Source organism: Stylophora pistillata, chromosome 1 (genome assembly GCF_964205215.1).
Source record: "Stylophora pistillata chromosome 1, jaStyPist1.2, whole genome shotgun sequence".
NCBI classification, from domain to species: domain Eukaryota; kingdom Metazoa; phylum Cnidaria; class Anthozoa; order Scleractinia; family Pocilloporidae; genus Stylophora; species Stylophora pistillata.
The window spans coordinates 829,908-852,800 of NC_142519.1; the positions used below are offsets into that span (position 1 = coordinate 829,908).

Below are 22,893 nucleotides of genomic sequence, written 5' to 3' on the forward strand. Positions count from 1 at the left end.
GAAGTTATAGGGCATGTAGATTTGACCGATTTTCGTGAAATTTTGGCAAAACATTCCTGGGATAATGACGAACGAAAGCGTGTCAGGAAATTTTGATTTTTGAAATATTTTTCACGTTGTGTCCATTTACGCAACACGTTTCGCATTTTTTGCGCTACGCTAACTTTAGATGCGGATATCTAGACAACCAATCAGAATATCGGGGGTTTTTATTAAAATGTCATGGTAGTTTTATGTAAGGGGCCGATCATTTAACTTTTGAGGGGGGTGGGTGATTTTAAAAAAAATTTCCTCCAAGCGCATGTTGGAAGAAAAAAATTGCATGCAGTCCAAATGTAACAGAAGAAATGTACCAAAAAATCGGAAAAAAATTACCCTGCACAGCAGATTGCTAGAAAAAAAATCTGTTGATGACAAGAAATCACCCACCCCCCCCCCTCAAAAGTTAAATGGTCAGCCCCTACGGGTCTGTTCCCAGCTACTGATAACGATTCGAGTTATAGATGCACTTGGGAAGTGCAAGAAGCTAGAGTTGCTTTCTCCTGCGCCTCAATTAAATCCTAGTTGAATAGTTACATCATAGTTTTGCAGCGCTGGAGATACGAAGACTTCGGGCGTTGATAAAGAAAATAAGCTCAATGAAGTTTATGGGAAAATGTACAGGATTTCATTGGATCATGATATTTTGAAAGATCATGGAGCCTTTTTTCCGAGAGCTCTTTCTGATGAGCTTCTCTTCGAGCTCAGGCTTGCACCTGCTGGTAGTGTTGTGAAGGAATCCGACCCAACAAAACTTTATTATAAATTGACTCACATCCAGCTTGAGTATGAAGTCATTCACAGCCAAAAACTCGCTGAGGAAGCGTAGATGATAGCGCTATTTATGCAATAGCGAAAATCTACTGCGAAGGATCGTGCATTATACGTATTTAATACCGCAGTTCCAAATATATAAACTTCATATATTCATTGTATCTGATTTTATCATCACGGGTTAATTACGAATCAACTTAACGGCCTGCTCCCAGTTGGCTTGTTAACTCAATTGGTAGAGCGCTGCACTAGTATCGCAGAGGTCAGTGGTTCGAATCCCGTACAGGCCTGATTTTTTTTCAGGTCTGATTTTCGCTATTGCATAAATTGCGCTATCTACTGCGAAGGATCGTGCATCATACGCATATTATAAATGGATGCAATTATTTGAATTTCTCACAGAGAGAATGAACCACCAAACCGAGCTTTATTAGCCACCATCTTGAAAGAGGTCAAAGAAATAGACCAGATTCAAAATGATTCTCTTTGTACCGAAAGAAGAATTCTAGGTATGTTCAAACGGGGATTGTTTGGTCAAATAAACACAATTTGTCTTTATCTTTGGATTTATTTTAGATGAGGCAAGTGCCCCATCTTGCCCCTTGCTCACTACAGCCCTGAAAACTGACAATCTTTTTTATATAACTGATCTTGGCACACCTACCTTTCCTTTCAGATGCTATTTCTCAAAACTTTGCTTCATCAAAGAAAAGAAGACGACAGGAAGAAAATGGTACCTACGAGCAGTATCAGAAGGAGCAAAAGTAGCGCCAGAGAATTAAAAGGGTAAAAAAGTTGTTTGGCTCTTTAACACTCAAATATCTTATCAGCTTGTATGTTTGAATAAATTTCAGAAGGTTTGAATTTAAGTTTGATCTAAAAACTGGTTAAGGTTCAAGTTACTGTAGATCTGGTGATAAAAAACTTTTTATGCCAAGAACAACTCAAACCAGTGACACTGAGGTTCATTCAAGGGCTTTATAAATGTTTTATTGTAGGAGTTGCTCACCATTCAGTATTGTAAAACTTCTTTCACATTTTCCCTTTTAGAAACTGGATAAGAGACTCAAAGTGGCAACTGAAGAAGAGAAGAGAGAACCAATTTTTGAGGCCCTGCATCCTAGTCTTATCTCCTCAGATGTGTCTGATGAAGAAGACCCCACATCAGTGGTGACAAGGCCCCATACCTGGAGGATGGAAGAAGTTACCAACTTTTTCCATGTACTAGACCAGAGGTATAAGTCTACCATGACGAATGAGCAAAAGAGGCAGTCAGTGAAAAGAAGGGTTGGTAGACCAAGTCATAGAAATAGTGGGGAGACCCAGAAAAATTGCACTGGGCCACCACTTTATTAATCTAATTTAATTTTAGCATACAGTCATTCAACTCTCTTCTAGGGACCATCTCCTACAAACTTGCTATATTTTTACCCAATGATACAGATAATGTAGGTCTGCCATCTCCATTCTTTTATTCTCTCTGAATTAAGCTTTTAATTTGACAATTTGCTGATTTCAGTTTTTTCACAAGAAATCACCTCATTTGGCAAATTTAAAGTGAGACTGCTGTACAATCATCGTCAATTACAAGAGAGTTTGGAGACTGTAAACACATACATGTCTAACATGTAATATTTTGAGCAATTCAAGTTATTGAGCAGTCTACATTTAAGTTATTGTCAGTGGAAAGTGAATTCAGTTTCTAGAAATTTCCCTTCCTTGACCACTATTTGGCACTTATGTTCAGGATTGAATGCAGGTGTTTTTTAGCAAATAATTCACATGTACGAATGGATTTTTGAACATTAACACATTACTTCATATTTGACGGAATTGTGCATTTGAGTGAACTTCTATCAGTGAGGACAATTACCATGCTCATTTTAAAGAGCCCAAAATCCTGGACAGAACTGCTATTTTAGAGGAAGCTACAATTTTCATTCTCTCTTTTATAGTTCTCTTGTTCTCCATCAGATTGAGTAATGTCTCAATTTCAAACATCAGAAGTGTTTCAAATAGATTTGTTGCAGGCATAAGATTAAATGTAAGGTGACATTCTCAGCATGTTGCCTTGATTCCCTCGGCACATGAAGGTCACCTAATTATTTTTTCTTCAAACACTTGACACTCGTTTTTGCAAAATGCCTATAATAGAAGTTTAAATATGTATCTAGATATCAGTTTTCTGGTAATAGTTTGTATATATTGCACATAATTTTTCAGACAGTCATCCTTCCAATTTTATCGTATGAATTGTACTGGAACGGTTAAGTTTTGCTTCTTTTTGGCTTTAGACAGAGAAATATGTTAAGTAAAATAAGGCTAAGAAACATGATTGTTATCAGGCTCCATTTTGGACTCTGAATAAATTGTACCGCTAACGTCATTGTGCATTAATAAACTTGACGATAATTATTAAAGGAGTGCTTATCCTGTCTGGGAGAGGGAAATAGGACAAAATGCCTTGAGAACCTGCAGTAGAGTTCGAGTCCAGGAAGTGAAGTTTGACGAACGTTGAAGTTGAAGTTCATTTATTTGTTTAAGCAGGTTGATTAGTTGGCAGCTGTAATAGCTGATGTGGACCTGCTGTCCTAACCCACCCAACCCACCCCAGGGGAGGACATTCATCACACATTAATCTCGTGTGTGGGAAATTAATGTCTCCTGCCCCAACCCTGCAGGAGACGGGACCTCCATTTATTCGTCCCTATCCGAGAAGACTAGAATATCTAATCATTTCTTGATGTTATAGAAAGGTAGCAAATTCTTCTCAATTATTCTAAGACCCTGAGTGTTGGTCCGGCCGGAGCTCGAACCCTCGACCTCCCGCACGACAGTCCAGCGCTCTATCCATTGAGCTAACCGAGCGGCGGTAAACGCGGGAAAATGCATCCCTCGCACGAATTCACCTTTGCAGAAAATACCGGGGAATGCCTGCTTTCGACAGGTTAATTCCAGTCAACATAACGTTCGAAAGCGCAAAAACGGCTGTAAATGGCAGAATACATGTTGTTTTTCTTAAGTTAACCGAACAACAATGAAAGGTAATACGAACTGCAAACTCTGGAAAACATTATCTTTTCCCGCATTAACACACATTAGCCTTCCCGGAAAATGCGTGTTTTCAGCTGTTAACTCTGATGAATACGTTGTTGTTCACTCGGAAAATGTCAATGAACAAAAGGAAAACACGCTGTTTGCAGTGCGTTAACCGAATGGTTAATGCCGGAAAATGAATTGTTTACCTACATTTATCGCGAAGGAAAACTACCGAATAATGGATCGAATACTGGGATTCACCCATGCGAAAACGTACAGAAAACGTCGGATTTTCCGCAGGCAAAACACGGGTAAACGTTAGTAAATTGCCACGTTTTCCGTGAATTCAACTTTTGTTTTCCGTACGGTGAACGCTACTTTTTTTGCCGTGGCTAGTATCGCAGAGGTCAGTGGTTCGAATCCCGTACAGGCCTGACTTTTTTTTCAGGTCTGATTTTCGCTATTGCATAAATAGCGCTATCTACTGCGAAGGATCGTGCATCATACGTACAATAAGACTTTGTTCGTGACAGACAATCGACTTTCTAAGTTCCATCATTCTGGGAAGAAAGATGCGTATCACTCAAACAATGATAAGTCGGCCCATTACGTGTGACTGGTTAAAAGTTATGACAGATAATCAAATCAACCCTTGTGATTGGTTGGATCTAAACTAATTCTGTTGGCAAAATTAAAGGTGTTCATCAGAAGGTGTTCTGATGAACAAAATGTGTTCAAAATTAAAGGTGTTCCTCTTAGTTCATCAGAAGGCGTCTGACTTTACAAAGCAATCTATTCCTTTGGCGTTCCAAACGAAAAGAAAGGAGAGGCGTTCAAGTTCTAAGATGAAGCTGCCTTTCGTTATCACCTTTTTCCTCTGCATTTCTGTTGGTAAGTTTGAGCTTAACAACCACTTTTTTTAACGGACTAATTTCACTGTTGCTAATTTATCAATCCAAATTAAAGTTTGTGTAACATGCACGCGCTCGGTTCTTCGCGCGCGACGAGAACTAGTTAGTTAATGTCTTACTTTAATTTTCCTTCATCAAATAGTTTTGCTCGGGATTTACTCTTAAGAAGTAGTGTATGTTACTCTGTATAAAGACAACTGAGAGATTGGGCACGATCATTTGGGGAATTCACACATTTTACACTTAGAATCCTGTAAAACATGCAAGATGATTTACATTCCTTATATTCAGCCAGCGCCCATTAATAGCATGAGTAGAACATTTCAGCATGTAAAGAAAATCTTTAGAAAGATATGTAATTCAGATGATGACTAATTCAATGTCAAAATGACGAATTTCAGGATTGTTTGAATGCAGTCTCGTCAATTTTTTTTGCACGCCCTGAGGAAGCATTTTTTAAAATTGAAGGATTCATGATGTGTCTAAAAGAAATGCACGCGCTTCTTAATCAATTCTCCAATTATTTTCTCAGAAGCATCGTGTAGACGAAATTTTGTGGCGAAGGCTACAGAATCCTTTATTTCCAGTTTTATTTGAACAAATACTTGGAGAGGGAACTGTTTTCGCGTAAGCGTAAATTTCGTTATGAGACGGTACATCGCAAGAGATGTTTCGAAACACGCCAGTGGCGCGGATGTTTCATAGAAGATGATGAGGCATGCTAAAGCGAAAACGTTTTAGACTTTTTAGTGGTTATTTCTCGTCCCGGCTTTGTTGCACTGTCGTTGCTGTAACCCATATTGTTGAGGATTTAAAGTCGAAAAACTACAAAGTTACAATGTTGGTGGATGTCCCTCCCGCTTCCTGTACATTTATTTATCTATTTATTTTTTGCGTTACTATGTAAAATGACAGGTCGGTTCGTTGCTATGGGCGAAGGCGAATGTTTTTCAACAGCGAGTCGAGTTGAGTTTTGAAGTATCGCGAGCGAATAAAGTGATTAAAATATACAAATATCGAACCAGCCGAGTACAATTGTCGTTCGTCATCGACATTTGGTCCTTCGAGCCGGATGCTGAGCGAAGTCAAGTGAAAAATCGCCGAGTCAAGCTGTAAGTCACCTGTGTACATGTAACTGCGTGAATTATTATTATCGAGCCGTGTGGTTGAATACTGTGAAGATCCATTCAAGTTGCATTAAGATGAGTGCCTCGAACAAAGGAGAAAACAAAACACCATGACTGTTTACGCCAATTGAGTCCACTACTTCAAGTAAACGTTCCGTTTTAAGAAAGAAATTGCAAGCCGAGAAGTTATCCCTTGAACTAAAAATAGCCGAGGAAACGTTCGCAAATGAGATCGAATTTCTGCGAGCCGAACAACAGCTGCGTGCAAAGCTTTTGGAACTTCAAAAGAAAGCTGAAGAATCAAGATTGGAATATGAGTTCGAAGATGCCATCGCCTAGGAAGAAGGTAAGTCGAATAAAGGCGATATTGATGAAGAGTTGAATGAATTACCTGTAGACGGCGTGAACGATCGGGTCTCGCGCTTAGACCTGGGAATTACTGAAAACACTGTTGTCGAAAAACCCGACAACGAGGAAATTAAATCCATTAAACCAGAGGTCGTTACAGACGTCTCTAGTCAACCCTGTAGAAAGGAGAGATGTGAATCACCTATTGCTAAAGTTCAAGCTGAGTTGAAAACCTGTTCCACAGGAAACCTTAGCATGCAGACGTCGAAGACAAATCAGTTGTTTGAGAAAATACTGCCAGCCTTTGTGAAAATCGTTAAACCAAATTTGCAGAAATTTAATGGAAATCCACTAGAGTACTCAAAACTTAAAGCAGCGTTTAACGTTGAAGTAGATAAAAGGGAGGTTTACGATGCAACAGAGAAGCTTAAATTTCTGCTAGATTCTGTGGAAGGAAGTGCAAGATCATGTCTAGCGAAATTCATGCCAGGTTCAGACAAACGTGGAAGATGGAATTTAATCCTTCAAAGTGTAAGATCATGTGTTTTACAACCAAGAGAGATCCACCAAAGCGAGAATACGTATTTTGTGGACAAATCCTAGAAGAAGTGGAATCTCACCCTCATCTGGGGGTAATGCTCGATAACAAAATGAGGTGGTCACCACACATTGAAACAATCACATCTAGGGCAAATAAGGTCCTGGGACTTATCAAGCGAAACCTGTGGAATTGTCCAAAGTCAGTGAAAGAAACCGTGTATATGACACTTGTGAGGCCAAAACTCCAGTATGCCTGTAGCGCATGGGACCCACATTGCCAGAAAGATAGAGCCGCTCTAGAAAGGGTACAGCGGAAAGCAGCCCGCTTTGTCACTGGAAATTACGATCGAACAACGAGCGTGACGGAAATGCTGCAAGACCTACAGTGGGACACACTTGAAACAATGAGAAGACATGCAAGGCTCTCCACTATGTACAAGATGTGCCACGGCCTCCTAGATGGGGATTGGGGGGATTATTTGATAACAAACAATGAAAGGAGAACCCGAGGAAGCCATGATTTTAAATTTATTGTACCGAAAGGACAGAAAGATATTTTTAGAATTTCTTTTTTCCCCAGGACAATAACTGAATGGAACAAACTCCCAAAAGAAATTGTTTCCAGCCAATCCCTCCGTATTTTTAAAAACAAACTAACTTAAATTTATTTATCGGTAGTTTTAAATAGTTTTTAATAATTTTTAATAGTTTTTAATAGTGTTTTATATTTAGTATAGTTTCACTTATTATTATCTTAGAGTTGGCGTGATGTCTTAAACGATTTTGCCGACATAACGATATTAAGATTTAGATTTAGATTTAGACAAATACGAGGAGGCATGGACTGCGCTTCAGGAGCGTTTTGGCCGTGTAGACACAGTTGTGTCAGCTGGAAAGAAGCGTACAGACCAATTTCCGACCATAGTGAAAGAAAATAGTATGCAGATCAGGCAGTATCAAGAAATAGTTTCTGAGTTGATAGGCGTTTTCAAGGAGTACGACTTCCTTCATGTGCTTAAATCGCAAGTCCCTGAAGCAATTGTTGCTAAACTACATGCACGCCTTTGCTGTAGATGGGCCGAGTTTGTTGAAGGAAAACCAAAGTTGTCAACGTCGGATTCATTTGCAAATTGGCTGGAAAAAGAGGCAAAAATCAGTGGGTCCAGGCAGCGGTGGATGCCAGAGAAGAGAGAGTGGAAGCGTTTAGATACATCTAAACTTGATAGGCGTAGGTCAGCTGACAAATCACAATCTGGGCTGTTTGTAGGAGCCACAGGAGAAGCTTTACGCACCAGCTGTCGAACTAAGAGGTGCTCAATTCACCAGTCCACTAATCACACTTTGCAGGAGTGCAAAAGGTTTAAAGGAATGTTGCCTAACGAAAAGGTGAAAGTTCTTGAGGAACACAAACTCTGCTTATGTTGTCTATTACCTGGTCATCGTGTGAGTAAATGCCGTAGTAGGAATAGATGCAAAGTTGAGAACTGCGACATGCGTCATCATACCCTCGTACATGAAGTCGACTTGAAATTTATTGAACGAGCAAAAACGAAACGTGAATCTGAACGAGTGCCAGATGTTGAAAGAGATCCTCCACAAGTATCCTTGGAAAGTGAAGACTCATCACCGTGTCAGTCTGTGGAGCCCCACGAAGGGTACCGCCAGTCAGCGTACGTAGGTTGTGAAGCTGGTGGTCGTGCTTTTGTTGAAGTACTTCCCATAGTTGTCTTTGGAGAAACACGAAGACAACAAGTGATGGCATTGCGTGATTTAGGCTGTAACACAACACTAATAGATGAAAGTTTAGCACTCTCACTTGGACTTCACGGCAAAGAAGTAGATCTTGAAATTCAAGGAGTAGATGTGCGTAAGGTGTTTACTTCCCAGCACATCAAGAAATGCCATGTGGCACGAGTCGGAAGAGAAGAAGTTCAGTATTCCTTGCGAGATGTGAAAACAATCCCTGGCCTGAATGGTCCGGATCCGAAGTTGAAGTGGTCAACAATCAAGCAAGAGTATCAGCACCTGAAGGACTTAGACTTACGTGACACCGACACAGGTCCAGTGCAGCTCATAATTGGAACTAACAACTCTGATTTGATTCTACCAAAACAAATTGTTAAACCCTCTGGTCAACCGGAAATTGACAGATTACCTTATGCGATTGAAACCCTACTTGGATGGGCGGTGACTAATTGGTTACCTGGTGAGCGAGGAGTAGTTTCTCCGTACAATGGGTTCAAGGTATACGAAAGAAGTTCAGTTGAAGGTGAGGAGCTGAAGCAGCTGGTCGTGGCTTAGTCAGAGATAGAAACGTTAGGTGTGGTGAAGCTAGCAGATCCAACTCGTTCAATTGAGGATAAGCGAGCATTGTCACTAATGGAGAAGACCTTTAAGAATGCGAATGAAGATGCATACGATTCAGGCCTACTTTGGAGGGAAGAGGAACCGTCTCTACCCAGCAATTACGAAATGGCAAAGAAGAGGCTGCAATCCCTAGAGAAGAAGTTTGAGTGCTGTCCTGAGGTCAGAGAGAGATATGCAAAATCGATCCAGGATGACATTGAGAAAGGCTATGTGAAGAAACTGAATGAAGAGGAAGTACAGTGCGATAGTAAAGTGAATTGGTACTTACCACACAGATTTGTCATTAACCCCAAGAAACCTGATCGTCTCAGAAGAGTTTACGATGCATCTGCAAAATTAATGGGACAAAGATCTATACAGGGCCAGATCTTCTGTCCTCTCTGTTTGGAGTCTTCCTCAGGTTTTGCGAAGGAAGAATTGCATTGGCTGCTAATGTGAAAGAAATGTGCCATATGCTTCGCCTCCCTGACCATGACAAGCCGGCGATGAGATTCTTATGGAGGGACTCTCTGAGAGAAGAACTGAGTGTATATCAGTTTGAGAGAACAGTGTTTGGAGAAGTGTCTGCACCATCCAGAGCGAACTATGCTATGAGGCGAAATGCTGATGAGAATGGCAGAGAGTTACCTTTGGGTGTGAAAGCAGTCTACAAGCACTTTTATATAGTCTATGCTCCATTTCCATTGGTCCATCATTAATTGACAGATGTCATAACTATTTTCACTCGTTCTAATCATTTTATTCCTTAACTTTATTCAGTTCTTGGGACTCGTATACACTCGCGGTAAGACATTACCACTAACAAATGTGACAGTTTAAAACAGTTTATTAGAGTGATCATTCTGTCGACACTCTTTCCTTCTCTTCCTCTTTCCTGCTCCTGCGCGCGCGTCCGGAATACGGTCGCGTAGCGACCGTGGCAATGTTTCCACGTTTTAGTCTTGTTTCGTCACATGTAAAGCAAGTCCATATCATATGAGCTAAATAAGTCTTTGGATTATGCTCCTTGTAAATCTTCCACTCGCTTTATCACATATAGATGTCGAGGTTTTGTGTAAAACGTGCTTGTATATAGGTACTTGCTATGTTGCCTCTGTTTTACCGCTTTTATTTTGTGTTTAAACGGAGTATCCAAGAACGGTTTGATTGTATTTATCTTCTCTTCCACTTCTATGTAGGGATGAGTTTCAGTGAGATACACCACTTGTCTCATTGGATGAAATCGAACTTTCTTCATCATCACTTTGGTCCCACGTATGATCATACCATTCCGACTCAAAGCCGCTCTTATACACCCATTGCTAGATTTCCATTGGTCTATCATTGATTGACACACGTCATAACTCGGTAACAATTTGGACAGACAGGTCTTTGACTTTGATCCGAAAACATGTAAGAATGCTATGACTTGATTAAAATTTGATGGTCAGATAATCATGATACAGTTACAACGCCTGCTGGCATTCCGTATTTTTCCCCGGTTTGTCTGCTCTATGGTTCATTTTTCCCGAGAAATGGAAATGTTCATGAGCATGGTGCTGCGTTTTTGAATACCCTTTTCGTTCGATTTTTTTTTTAAGTTTTTTTTTAAACGGGAGATTTAATTATTTCTCTTGGAATCATTGTCATTGAATTGCGTCGATGTATCGTTATTTTCCTCACTTGCGGAATTTTGTAGAGAATTTAAAACACTTTCGTCACTGCTAGTGATCACACTCGCGCGTTACATTTTATTTTTAATTAAGATTTGAACTAAAGTAAACATTTTTATTGAGAAAAAAGCTATTGCATGTCTACACTTCGAACGGACCATTGTTCACTTTCAGAGAATTTTGAATACTCATGTTATCACCATCCGAACTCTTTTCATTTTATTGGAGTGGGATGAATTATTCACATCCCATCATAGGGTTTAGGCGGAAACAAACCACTTTTATTCTCGAATTTTTTTTTACACGATACGAATGCTAATGACATCTTGAAATCACTTTAACCATTGGAAGCATGAGTCACCATCTTGCATTCTATTGTTTCCATTGTTTGTTATGTTTGACTGTTTGGGGTTTTATTTTGATTTTGATATGGGAATAAGTGGGTTAGGGAATTGGGCTTAGGGTGAGTGTTAGGGGTGTGGTTGTGTGTGAGTGTCCGCAATAACCCATGTTCGAATCCTGGTCACGACAATTTTTTTTTTCCTTTTATTCTAAAATGAACGTTTTTTGAATATTCGATTTATCTTGAAATCATTTTCCCTAAGGGAGGATTAATCACCATCTTAGGTTTCATTATTTTTATTGTTTTTTCCTTGGATTTTCTAATAACCTTATCAAAATTATGAGATTACTTTAGGATTGACAGCAATATAATGTTGTCTTTCGACCATATTTGTCATCAAGGTATGACCAGTTCACGGCATTCAGCCCTCTTTGTCTGAAAATTCACGTGTCCGCAAGAAAAAAATGATATTTAGTCTGAAAGTTCTACCTCTTCATCCCATTCGTGACTGTCAAATATGTGTTCCACGTAATTATGAATGGACTTCATGATTTCGTTCCTGTGTAATTGATATGTTTCATCATTTTTAAATTGTTCGTTTGGATATGTCTCCTTGGATTCTCTAATCACTTTATCGAAATTATGAGGCTTCATATAAGCTCGAGCATGCCGCATCATTCTCCTCAAAGAATCCTCATCTGCATGCGAAATAATATCCAAGATGCTTTTTATCTCCACAATGGCAACTTTTGGATTGTCCACAATGTAATGTTGTCTATCGACCCTATTCATGGCCATCCTTTGCTTCTGAAACTTCGCGCGCGTATACTAGTTTTGTATATTCCAACACGGCTTTAAATATCTGGTTCCTCTTTTCAACTAGTTCACCCGTTTCGTAGTCCGAACAAGGTCCTTCTGGATCTTGGTAGTACAATTCTCCTCTCTTTATAATTCGCTCTAATGTGTCGGCGTCTGCAACTCTAGCAATGCTTTCCAATATTTCGTTCATGTAGCTGAGACCGAGATCGGTAGAAATCATCTCTCTCTCTTGATTTTTGAATGTAAGAAAAAAAATTCTACGAAAACACTGCTCTTATTTGACACCGTCTACACCGCTTTCAACTTAGGTATGACCTCCTATTGGATTTGGCCATGCGTTGACTTCTCTGACCGTCTCGTCAAATAATTTATCAGATCTTCTTCTGGTTACAGCACTGAGTACAATAGTTCTGATGACGAGCAATGATTGACACTATATTAATTGCAATACAATTTGATTTAGCTTAATTTACACCTTGTATCTAGATGTGACAATAAACACTTTGTTTTTGTTACCACATTTTTTGTGAGTGTATTCCTTATAAACGGTACCATATGGGTACGATAACCTTTTGGGATTCTTATAAATACCTCTTTTGCTTATAGTAATATTCGGTTAGGTTAGCATGCCTAACCCGCGATACCCAAACGCGTAATATAGGGTCCGTTCAATTTTTTAATCTCTCCACCATCTTGGACTCTTTTGTTCCCTTTGTTTCCGACGCCATCTTGGATTCTTTTATATTTATTTCAGACGCCATCTTGGATTTCATTGTTCAGTTACTTTTTAAATCATAAACCCTAACCCTAAAATATCCCTCGTATACCTACGCGACTTGAATAATTATCCCTAAAAACCCCTCGTACACCTACGTCACATGAATATATTAACCCCCATACCCTTAAAGCACCTCGTACACCTACGCTACGTGAATAAATTAACCCCGGCCGAGTCACTCGGACCCAGACCCTCTGGTTTACGGTATAAAGGCGACGTAAACTACTGCGAGCGTGTCAGGGTGGCTTGAAAAAACCTGTCCTCAAAACTTCTTGGGGAAACAAGGGCAGGAAATCTGAGACGGGCCAGGCACAACTCTCGTCGCCCGCCAGGACTACTACGTTAAATATACACTGGAAAAGCAAACTACAACTACGAACAATAATATACGTGAACAATGAAATCAAAGCAAAAGTGCTTTTGACACGCTTAAAAAGTCATCAGACGTGTGCTTAATATACCTACTTTTTGAAGAAGGACACTTCCAACTCACATACATATTCAGTAGGTCACCTGGAATACAACCGCAAGAGGGGTTGGACGCGGCACCAGACTTAATACTATGCATACCGAACTTGGAAACATCATCCACGAAAGGCTCTATGTGCTTTTTAAATTCATCCCCAAGCGTGGTTACAGAAACCCCTTTGCTACGTGGATACAGAAAAGGAATCTCATTGAATATCTAAGCGTAAAGCTAATACTCTAAATTTTGCGCAGCCGCGAAACACTGACGCGCGGGATTTATAATTTGATAATTTGATTTATAATTTATAATTTCTATCCCGGCCCTTTTGCCAGAAGGTTGCTTATCGCTGGAAGGGCAAAAACCTCTACCAAGAACGGCTTAAACTGACATTCCTGGCGTAGAAAAGGCCAAAATTACGACGAGAGCCATTCTGGAATGATCAAGGTTCCGCGACCGCCACATGATGTCAGGTGACAGACGGAATCGACTACGAGGCTGATTGGGGGATATATCCAGTTACTCTCGCCACTCTAGTCTTGCACCAAGGCGTCCATCCCATTAGAGCCACGAGAAATGAACTTCGAGTTAAATCGCGGGAGCTGAGCATTGTAATAAGTTGCAAAACGATCGATTGTGTGGAGACTCCACTTAGCATCCACTAGGCTGAAAACAAATCGGTTCAGAGACCAATCATCCCTATCGAAAAACCTACTGAGCTGATCAGCTTTCTCATTCAGTGGTCTGGGGATCCACTGCGACTCGAGTGATAAATCCCGTGCAAAACAAAACTGAAATATAGATAATGCAACCGAATGAAGGTGCGCTTTAGAACTAAAAAACCGTCGTCAAGATATACAAAGTAGGTATGCCCCATGGAACGCCAGCGCTTCAGCAACGGGCGCAACAATTTGGTAAAACACAATGACAAGCGCTACTAAGGCCGAAAGGAAAAACTTTAAAGGCAAAATACTTGAGCACACCATTGATTGACCACACAAAGTCGAGATACGCTTCATGCTCTGAGCAGATCTCCGCGTGGTGATACCCAGATTTAAGGTCCCATGTAAACAACCAGTGGCCTTCCTCTAGGATTTGAGACAAAGAGCGAAGATCTTCATACTTGAATATAAATTTGACCAGATAATTGTTAATGTGTCTTAGATCAATTACTAAACGCAGCTTTTTCCATTCCGCTACTGTTATTGGGTTAACACAGAATGGAGGAACATTGTGTTCAACGATACAGCCATTAGCTAAGAGCTCAGCTATTGCTTGGGTAACGAATTCTGAATGCCGAAAAGCTGATTTGTTATGAGGCAAAAAAACACGGGGGGGGATACTCCGTAAAGGAAACCTGAACCCGCGCCGAATAACGTCTAAAACAAACTATTGAAGGATTACGACGGCCTTTAACCCCATTGCTGTTGTTCCGAATATTGAACTCGTTAAAATTTCCAAAAAACAAACAAAAGCCAAAATCAACCGGAAACTAATGATCATCATCCAATACTAACTCAACAGCTAGCCATTCCCGACGAGAAGTGCTTCTCAATGAGTCAGCGGACCTTGAGCTTGAGCACAAGGTACTTAAATAACTCTCCACACCATAACACAAATAAGTCAAAATTAACTGCCGCTACGGATGCGTTCTCAGACCCGAAGGATGAAAACCCAATTACTCAACACTTATATACTGCTATTCAAACAACTCAACAGCGAAGTACTCCTTAATGAACACAAAATGCCATTCAGAACGTGCAGAAAACAAATATCAGCTCAACTTCGTTACGCAGATGTTTTGATATTTCGGAGGTATTTCTCTCCATTTCCTAAGTAATTCATGATTTGTCTCATATTGTAACTGTGGCTTTGCTCATTTTCAGGGCACTGCTTCACGTGTTACCAGTGTATTAGTGCCAAGAGTTGGGGTGACTGTGGAAGTGAAACGAAGAAACAAACCTGTTGGCCAGGATGGTCTACATGTGCCAAGTATGAACACAAATTTCCAATTTGGGGCGGAACGTTATATGGCAAGGGTTGTGTTCCCAATGAAAAGCGGTGCAAAGATCACGAGAAATGCTCGTCCCCAGACGAGTGTTCTGTTTACTGCTGCAGTGGAGATCTGTGTAATGGAGGATCACTGCCAACGGCCAGCACCATTACGTTTCTGGCATGCGCATTTGTAGTCTTTCATCTTTTCGTTTAGTTCATTGATTAAGGAACTGCTTTTGTAGACAGGCCGAGTCGTAATCAACTAGCGTTTTAGAATTTAGACATTTTACCTAACGTTTACAAAAAGAAAAATTTTAAAAGCTCTAAAAGCGTCCGACTTACTTAGGAAAACGTATTTTCAAATAAAAGTTAATAAGTCAGGAGGGTGTCATAATCTCGTAAATGGGCGAACCCCCTAACTGAATATTCGCGGCAATTTCATGTTATTTGATGTTATTTGCCTATTTTGTTTACATCACGCTCTTGCCAAAATTCAAACGTGAAAGTTCTCTGCTAGTGGAAAGTCATTTCTCATGGATAAAAAACAGAAATCAAAATTAGCGAGGAGTCCCTGGCAAAGAAAAAGAAAAAAAAAAACAGGCCCAAAGAGGAGAGAAACTGACACTATTTTGTCAGGAAAAATACCAGACCTGGCACTCCTCTCCACGCTGGCATCTAAATTACGAACAAAGAAGTCGCCATCAAATCTATATTTACCGTATATAAGGTTAAACACGAAGTTTTCTTTCAATAAGCAAGTACCGGTCTTGATACAGAACAGCCAATCGCCTCGAATCGTATGAAATCATGAATAAACCTACCCAAGGGAAACTCATTTTAGCGATAAGGGTATTACTTAAGCTGTCTGCCGATTAGCTGTTTTGCTTTTCAGCAGTTTCTCCAGCTTTCATTTTTGCCGCGGGTTTTTTTCTTTGCCAATTCTTCCCATTACTCAACGTTCAACAGAGCGAGATAAAAAAAAAAACGTGACTGCTATGCGATACTTTTCCCAAGAAAATCTTGATACATTGTCATTGACGCCAGGAGAAGGCGAGATAATCTGTTGGTGTGGCACTAGTTGTTTACAAACCTTTATGAGCTAAAATCTCGCATTTGATTTGGAGAGGAATACATCCACTTTGAGCGAAGTTATAGGGCATGTAGATTTGACCGATTTTCGTGAAATTTTGGCAAAACATTCCAGGGATAATGACGAACGAGAGTGTGTCAGGAAATTTTGATTTTTGAAATATTTTTCACGTTGTGTCCATTTACGCAACACGTTTCGCATTTTTTGCGCTACGCTAACTTTAGATGCGGATATCTAGACAACCAATCAGAATATTGGGGGTTTTTATTAAAATGTCATGGTAGTTTTATGTAAGGGACCGACCATTTAACTTTTGAGGGGGGGGGTGGGTGATTTTGAAAAAAATTTCCTCCAAGCGCTTGTTGGAAGAAAAAAATTGCATGCAGCCCAAAGGTAACAGAAAAAATGTACCAAAAAATCGGAAAAAAATATCCTGCACAGCAGATTGCTAGAAAAAAAATTTGTTGATGACAAGAAATCACCCACCCCCCCCCTCAAAAGTTAAATGGTCAGCCCCTACGGGTCTGTTCCCAGCTACTGATAATGATTCGAGTTATAGATGCACTTGGCCGAAAGTGCAAGAAGCTAGAGTTGCTTTCTCCTGCGCCTCAATTAAATCCTAGTTGAATAGTTACATCATAGTTTTGCCTTTCCATTCATTGCAAAAGCTTCTTAAAGCACCACAGGCAGCCCAAGCTCACTACTAGAAAAGCGGACGTAACTCTTACAGTGTTGCGCAACGTTTTACATTTATAAAGGTTTGTATGGGATGTTATCGGTTTGCCTTAAAAGAGAGAAAAAATGTCTTGTTTTGAAATAAAATGGACTTACCTTATTGCCTTGTCGTTTTCTTTGTTGATTACCAGCGTCTCAGGCTATTTTGAAGCGTTTTCGGCGAGTTAGCGCTATTCGGTGTTCAACTGTTACCACAGGACACTTCAATGGGCCGCCCTAGAAGACTGGACTCGAGAAAACGAGAAAACGAGAAAACAACGGAAATCGAGCCTAGACACCACGCTGAGCTCGTGTCTTTCCATTGTTGATACAGGTAATGGAGCGTAAAATGTCTCAAAGCAACAAAACATATTTGAGCCGGTAAGAACTTATAGGTGGATTGCTATGTATATGTTCGGCCGTTCGTCAGCATGAAATTTGCGCTGATTTGTGTTTAGAAGCGGAAAAATATTCGGCTCTAACGGGATTTTCATTACATGTGCTTTGATGAAAAAAAAATTGTTGCGGATCGTTTATGAGACTAATTAAAATTCATGAACAAAAAGGAAGCAAGTCCGGATGATCGAGGGTCCATTGTACTGCTTTACCTTTTGAATGGTTACAATACTGCTCTCGGCCCTTGGTTTGGTTTCTTGCTGGTCCCAGTTGTTCAAAGGGTGACTACCGACGCTTTTCACAGGAGTGAATGTCTGTAACAACCTATACTGTAGAGCGACGGCAATCACTGTCATATGAGACGGAAGAATTTCTTATAGAACGACTGTAATATTTATTTTACCTTCATGGCGTTTGCTTTACACGTGGGTTTTTCTACGGCTGCAGTAAGACCAAAAGCTCAGTTTATCGATTCCTTTCTACTGCTGGGATAACTTTAATACGCAAACATACGCCAGCCGTTTTCAGAGTTTTGTTTATTTTTACACAACTATGTATGTAGTTACAAGAATAGATGAATAGAAACGAACAATTGTAATACTGACAATGAAAATCCTCTGCTTACCAAATGTTGCTTTTCTTACGGAAAAAGTGATGAAAAGGTAGGACATTTTTTTTTCGGCCTTTGCTCTATTAAGTAATACCTATCTTTGCGGTAATATCCTTCTCCTTGCTTTTGGTCAACTTGAGTAACTGTCAAAACATATTGATTGAGTGTGTTGGTTCCACTCCTCTGAGTGGTTCGTTTTAGCCTCTCATTTGACATTGATGATTGACACCTTTGCCCAGCCTTAATGCAGCACTAAAGCTCTACCATATTGTAGTGCTTCAAGAGTGATACTACCCTCTCCAAGCCGAACGATGTGAAGTTGTTTTCTCTTGTTGTTATTCTCCTAAGCTTTTCTGTTGGTAGGAGGGTGACCACTGTTTTCAAAGAAGTTAAGGCGCCACGCTTTATCTAAATATCTTCAGCTAAACCTGGTTTTCGTAATGTTTAAATTAGTTGGCAAAAGTGTCACTTTGCGGCCCGACAAACTTTGCACGTATCTAGCTTTAAACCGTTTGTCAGTGATTTGCGGTCCATGATTAAATAAAGTTTAAAGCCAACAAAGCGTTGAATTGCTTTGCCAGCCTCAACAGTCGTGGCAGTACGGAACAAACGCAGCGAGGTCCGTACAAAAACGACCAAGGGCCAATATACCCCAGTCCGGCTCGAGGTAGCGACCAAAAAGGCTTTCGTGACCAAAGATACACGGCTCATGACCGTGCCCATGAGAACGTTCCGTGTGGCAAACTACGGACTAAGTAAAAACCAATTATATTTTTCGTCGCGGATTGGCTTTCCGTTCACACCTATCCGCAATTTTCTGAAAACACTTTTGAATCCGTGAGACCTTCATGCGACCGATGTTCAAACATCAAGTAAACAAACAAAAGGCTAATATTCATCTCACGCTCAAACGAACAATTGTAATACTGACAATGAAAATCCTCTAACCAAATGTTGCTTTTCTTACGGAAAAAGTGATGAAAAGGTAGGACATTTTTTTTTCGGCCTTTGCCCTATTAAGTAATACCTATATTTGCGGTAATATCCTTCTCTTTGGTTTTGGTCAAAGGCAGAAAAATAAATACACCTTACAACGTGGACCTGAATAAATAAAATCTTCATTTACATTTCACGTTGTTTCGTTTATTTATTTTTCTGCATTTGTTGATGGACTTGATAATGTCTATCAAGTTTCAGAGTTTTGGAAGCGCTGTGTCAACATTCAGTGATCTTCTGTAAGACTCTGAATGATAATCCTTCATCATTCATGCAAAGAGTGTCACACAAGGTCACTTAGGGTTACCAAGAGAGGCAAGGGGGGAGGGGAGGGGAGGGGAGGTTTGAAAGCCAGTTGAGCCTTCTTTTGGTGAATATTCTCGGTTCTTTTAGTAATTGATCCATTCGCGTCTGTTTCCACGTGCGATTTTTGGTGAAGACTCAATAGCTTAACGACCAGATATCTGAAAAAGATATAAGGGGACCTCTTAATTCCACTTAGTCTACAGTCGACGTCGAAAAACCTCCTATTGTCTCACTTCCTAACTTGTTGTCGAAATATTAGCCATCACTGACTCTATCACCATCATATATTTGTAAGCTTAAATTTTGGTGAACACCGAATAATTAGGGCGAATAATAAGAGCTTATCTGTACTTATATTTTTCGCGTCATGAAGCTCTTGACGCCATTAGGCTATTCCAGACTTTCCTACTGACCTCGAGGTATTCTGTAACACAGATCCTTCTCGTAACCACGAAAATAACCATCAGCTGCTGGTACACCTCATGACACCTACACACCAATGTAGCAGCATTCCACAATATGGCGGATAGTGATAACACACCACCTTTCGCCGTTCACGAAAATGAATCAGGCGAGAGGAATAAAAGAAGAGACCGGTGCAATTTTTCTCAGTTTGTGCCGAAGAAGATTAGACGTAAGGATCAAAGAATACATCTGATTTAAGTACTACAGTCACCAACTCGACTGGTTAAGATGATAATTTTCGAAAATCCATCTCAGCAGGCGTTGCAACCTAGACCAATTTTGGATGCTTTGCTGGTGAGTCTTAATTTTGCATCTATTAAAAAACATTTCGATTCTGTTTTTTGTACCGTCATTTTAAGCTTAAGCTCTTTTAGCATCTACTCTATAAATTATATTCGGGTGTACCACATGTCAGGAAAAGATCAGGAAAGAAGTCATGGAATTTTAATTTGAGGGCTAGATTGCAGAATACCCGGCCAATCATTTACATGCATTTTGAGTCATGGGAAGTTGGCATGTTAAAAAAAGTCTAGGAAAACTGATGTCTGTAGCAACCAAGACATTTCTCATTCGACAGACTTTTTTTTTTTTTTTCACAGATATATAGAAAACTTTTGTTCAGGAGTTGTGATGAATCACAATGAAAGTAGTATTTTTGTTATTCCCTATTATTTTCTTTCAGATTGGGCTGAAGGTTAAATAATTAATACCTTTTCTAACAACGACTTTACTTGCACTTTTTAATTAAAAACAGATCTCTTACTATATATAGGAGTGTAAATTGTAGAGCAGTTTAAATATTTACAGTGTTATTATTTATTTCTAGGATGTTTCTGATGATGAAATCATAGCAGATGGTGAATGACATTCTGCTTCATTCACTGATCCATGCTCTCTAACAGACCTTGTGCCTGTTATCTCACAGTTTGTGTACATGTTAGAGCTGTTGAATGGCAATGCTTTTACCATCATTAGCAGCAAGATTTCTTTGTTCACTTTTCCCGATTTTGATACAGTTACTGGCAAAGAAATTGCTTGTAAGTGCTTGGGATATTTCTCATAAATGTTAGGGATAAGGCCTAGGGAGAGGCACTCATCATTACTATTCCCAAATCTTGGCAGGCAAGCTGATCATTGGTTATAAGTTAATTTTGTACCACTAATGTTGATCTTTTTTTGTACTGCTGGTATGGTTACAATGTAGTACAAAAAGCAGAGACCACAATTCATGTACTACTAGTAGGTAGACCTTTCCACCTAAACAAGAACTCAAACCTGGGTAGCATTAATACATCAATATATACATGCAATATCCTAATTGCAGACCTTTGGTATTCATAATTACTTTTGATTTGTTTAATATTTTATATCTAATGTTTAATACTTAGTTATATTTTTGGTTCTCTGTACTGTAGTTTCTAGTGCATCTTGTACATGTGATAGGATGATAAACATTCTGTGACTAGGCACAAATGGTTTGTGTTTTGTACCCTAGGGGTGCATCCAAAATGTCAGTTTGTTTATTGGTTAGCACAGTAGCTATGTAGATTACTCATAACTAGAGATAATGTGGTACTTGTGCTTATGCCAAACAAAATCGATCGTTTACCTTATGGCATATTTTTCATCCTCCAAACCCAGGAAGCCAAATATGTGATTGCTGAAAGAGAACCCAGGGATAACATTTGGATCTATCATTGCAAATGTGTTAAAGGCACAAGGCAAACAGATTATTTGCAGTCACTGCCATCAACAGTCACAGGAGATAGTAAGTACAGGCACATAAACTGATAGAAATCATTTACGAAAATGCTCCAGTTCTATTGTTCATCCAAGTCTCAGTATTAAATTGAGTGACAAATTAATTCTAATAATACGTATTGTTTATTAAATATTTCTCACAGGTTTAACTGCCACTAGCTCTGTTTATGAGAGTTGCATACATATTGAAGACACTGAAAAGTTGATGGAAAGCATTGACAGGAAAACAATGTCACCCCTTCACTTGCCAGAGACGCATATTCTCACGATCAGAGTTACCAAGATGAATGATTTTTTGCTTTAGAACATTAAAATTTAGGAATTATTACTAACAGTAATCTTGCTTTTGTCAACATTTTTCTGGTTATTTTTCACTCATCCTAATGATTTTGGTTTAAGTTAAATAATGTTAGAGCATAGTTTGTGTATGTAAACAGCTAGGCCCCCTTGGAGTACAGCTATTTATGAATCTTAGTTAATTATTATATTCTTGGAGAAATGACAAGTGCATCATTTGCTGTAAGTAGCTGTAAACGTCATATTTTTCCATTTGTATGTTATTAAAGTAAAGACTATTTTCAATGGTTGTAGCATTTCCGCAGTCTACTTACTTTTTGTTCTTGCTGTTTTTCTATCTCAGGAGGAATATCATGACTTATTGCCTTTGAATGGGAATAATTTTACCATTTTTGTACATGGAAATAAACAGCATGGAGTAGTTGGCCTCCAGCATTCACAGTTATCACTTACTTTATCTGCGACCACCAGCGTCACAACTGTGAGCATGTAACAAAAGTAGCAGAATCTGAGGATCGAAACAATGAGACACGAAATGCCTAATTTTCTGGTCGATTTCTTTGCTGAGAGAAAAATTCGAGAGTCTACCGATTGTAAAGTCGTTGTTAGAAAAGAGAAGGTATTAATTATCTAAGCTTCAGCCCAATCTGAAAGAAAATAATAAGGAATAACAAAAATACTACTTTCATTGTGATTCATCACAACTCCTGAACAAAACAGTTTTCTATATAACTGTGAAAAAAAAAAAGTCTGTGGAATGAGAAATGTCTTGGTTGATACAGACATCAGTTTTCCTTGACTTTTTTTAACATGCCAACTTCCCATGACTCAAAATGCATGTAAATGATTTGCCGGGTATTCTGCAATCTAGCCCTCAAAATAAAATTCCATGACTTCTTTCCTGATCTTTTCCTGACATGTGGTACACCCGAATATAATTTATAGAGTACATGCTAAAAGAACTTAAGCTTAAAATGACGGTACAAAAAACAGAATCGAAATGTTTTTTAATAGATGCAAAATTAAGACTCACCAGCAAAGCATCTAAATTGGTCTAGGT

At 39.4% G+C, this 22,893-nt stretch overlaps 3 protein-coding genes and 2 pseudogenes across 7 annotated transcripts; all 5 read left to right on the top strand.

Annotated features, from left to right (window-relative positions):
• Window positions 1–655: 655 nt before the first annotated feature.
• On the top strand, window positions 656–3,233 carry LOC148740715 (uncharacterized; annotated as a pseudogene). Its single transcript, XR_015994133.1, has 4 exons — window positions 656–864; window positions 1,216–1,322; window positions 1,490–1,599; window positions 1,864–3,233. The product of XR_015994133.1 is annotated as an uncharacterized LOC148740715 (transcript).
• Window positions 3,234–4,583: 1,350 nt separating this feature from the next.
• LOC148740716 (uncharacterized) lies at window positions 4,584–15,579 on the top strand. Of its 2 annotated transcripts, XM_088729915.1 has the most exons (3): window positions 4,584–4,743; window positions 14,728–14,789; window positions 15,090–15,579. In XM_088729915.1, exons 1-3 carry the CDS (start codon window positions 4,698–4,700, stop codon window positions 15,390–15,392), a joined length of 411 nt encoding a protein of 136 aa, XP_088586041.1. In that variant the 5' UTR covers window positions 4,584–4,697; the 3' UTR covers window positions 15,393–15,579. The 2 variants fall into 2 exon arrangements, with proteins under 2 accessions (XP_088586041.1, XP_088586044.1); XM_088729918.1 differs by lacking the exon at window positions 14,728–14,789 and having other exon boundaries at window positions 4,585–4,743.
• LOC111319720 (uncharacterized) lies at window positions 5,961–12,479 on the top strand. Its single transcript, XM_022922461.2, has one exon. The coding sequence runs from the start codon at window positions 7,718–7,720 to the stop codon at window positions 9,077–9,079; it is 1,362 nt and encodes a 453-aa protein (XP_022778196.2). The 5' UTR covers window positions 5,961–7,717; the 3' UTR covers window positions 9,080–12,479.
• LOC148740717 (uncharacterized) lies at window positions 5,966–6,841 on the top strand (annotated as a pseudogene).
• A 4,187-nt stretch (window positions 15,580–19,766) lies between the features above and the next one.
• On the top strand, window positions 19,767–22,738 carry LOC148740718 (uncharacterized). Of its 3 annotated transcripts, none has more exons than XM_088729958.1 (4): window positions 19,787–20,069; window positions 20,602–20,812; window positions 21,417–21,543; window positions 22,177–22,738. In XM_088729958.1, the coding sequence occupies exons 2-4, from the start codon at window positions 20,726–20,728 to the stop codon at window positions 22,188–22,190; spliced, it is 228 nt and encodes a 75-aa protein (XP_088586084.1). In that variant the 5' UTR covers window positions 19,787–20,069; window positions 20,602–20,725; the 3' UTR covers window positions 22,191–22,738. The 3 variants fall into 3 exon arrangements, with proteins under 3 accessions (XP_088586078.1, XP_088586084.1, XP_088586072.1); XM_088729946.1 differs by having other exon boundaries at window positions 19,796–20,069; window positions 21,680–22,738; XM_088729952.1 differs by lacking the exon at window positions 20,602–20,812 and having other exon boundaries at window positions 19,767–20,069; window positions 21,680–22,738.
• The last annotated feature ends 155 nt before the right edge of the window (window positions 22,739–22,893 follow it).

Excerpts from the sequence above, each read along its gene's own strand:
- LOC148740716 (XM_088729915.1), top strand. The coding sequence starts at position 4,698 with ATGAAGCTGCCTTTCGTTATCACCTTTTTCCTCTGCATTTCTGTTG. Across the intron at positions 4,744-14,727 it reads TTTCCTCTGCATTTCTGTTG|CTAGCCATTCCCGACGAGAA; the intron begins GTAAGTTTGAGC and ends CTAACTCAACAG. Across the intron at positions 14,790-15,089 it reads ACCTTGAGCTTGAGCACAAG|GGCACTGCTTCACGTGTTAC; the intron begins GTACTTAAATAA and ends GCTCATTTTCAG.
- LOC111319720 (XM_022922461.2), top strand. The coding sequence starts at position 7,718 with ATGCAGATCAGGCAGTATCAAGAAATAGTTTCTGAGTTGATAGGCGTT.
- LOC148740718 (XM_088729946.1), top strand. The coding sequence starts at position 20,726 with ATGGCAATGCTTTTACCATCATTAGCAGCAAGATTTCTTTGTTCACTT. Across the intron at positions 20,813-21,416 it reads TACTGGCAAAGAAATTGCTT|GAAGCCAAATATGTGATTGC; the intron begins GTAAGTGCTTGG and ends CTCCAAACCCAG. Across the intron at positions 21,544-21,679 it reads ATCAACAGTCACAGGAGATA|GTTTAACTGCCACTAGCTCT; the intron begins GTAAGTACAGGC and ends TATTTCTCACAG.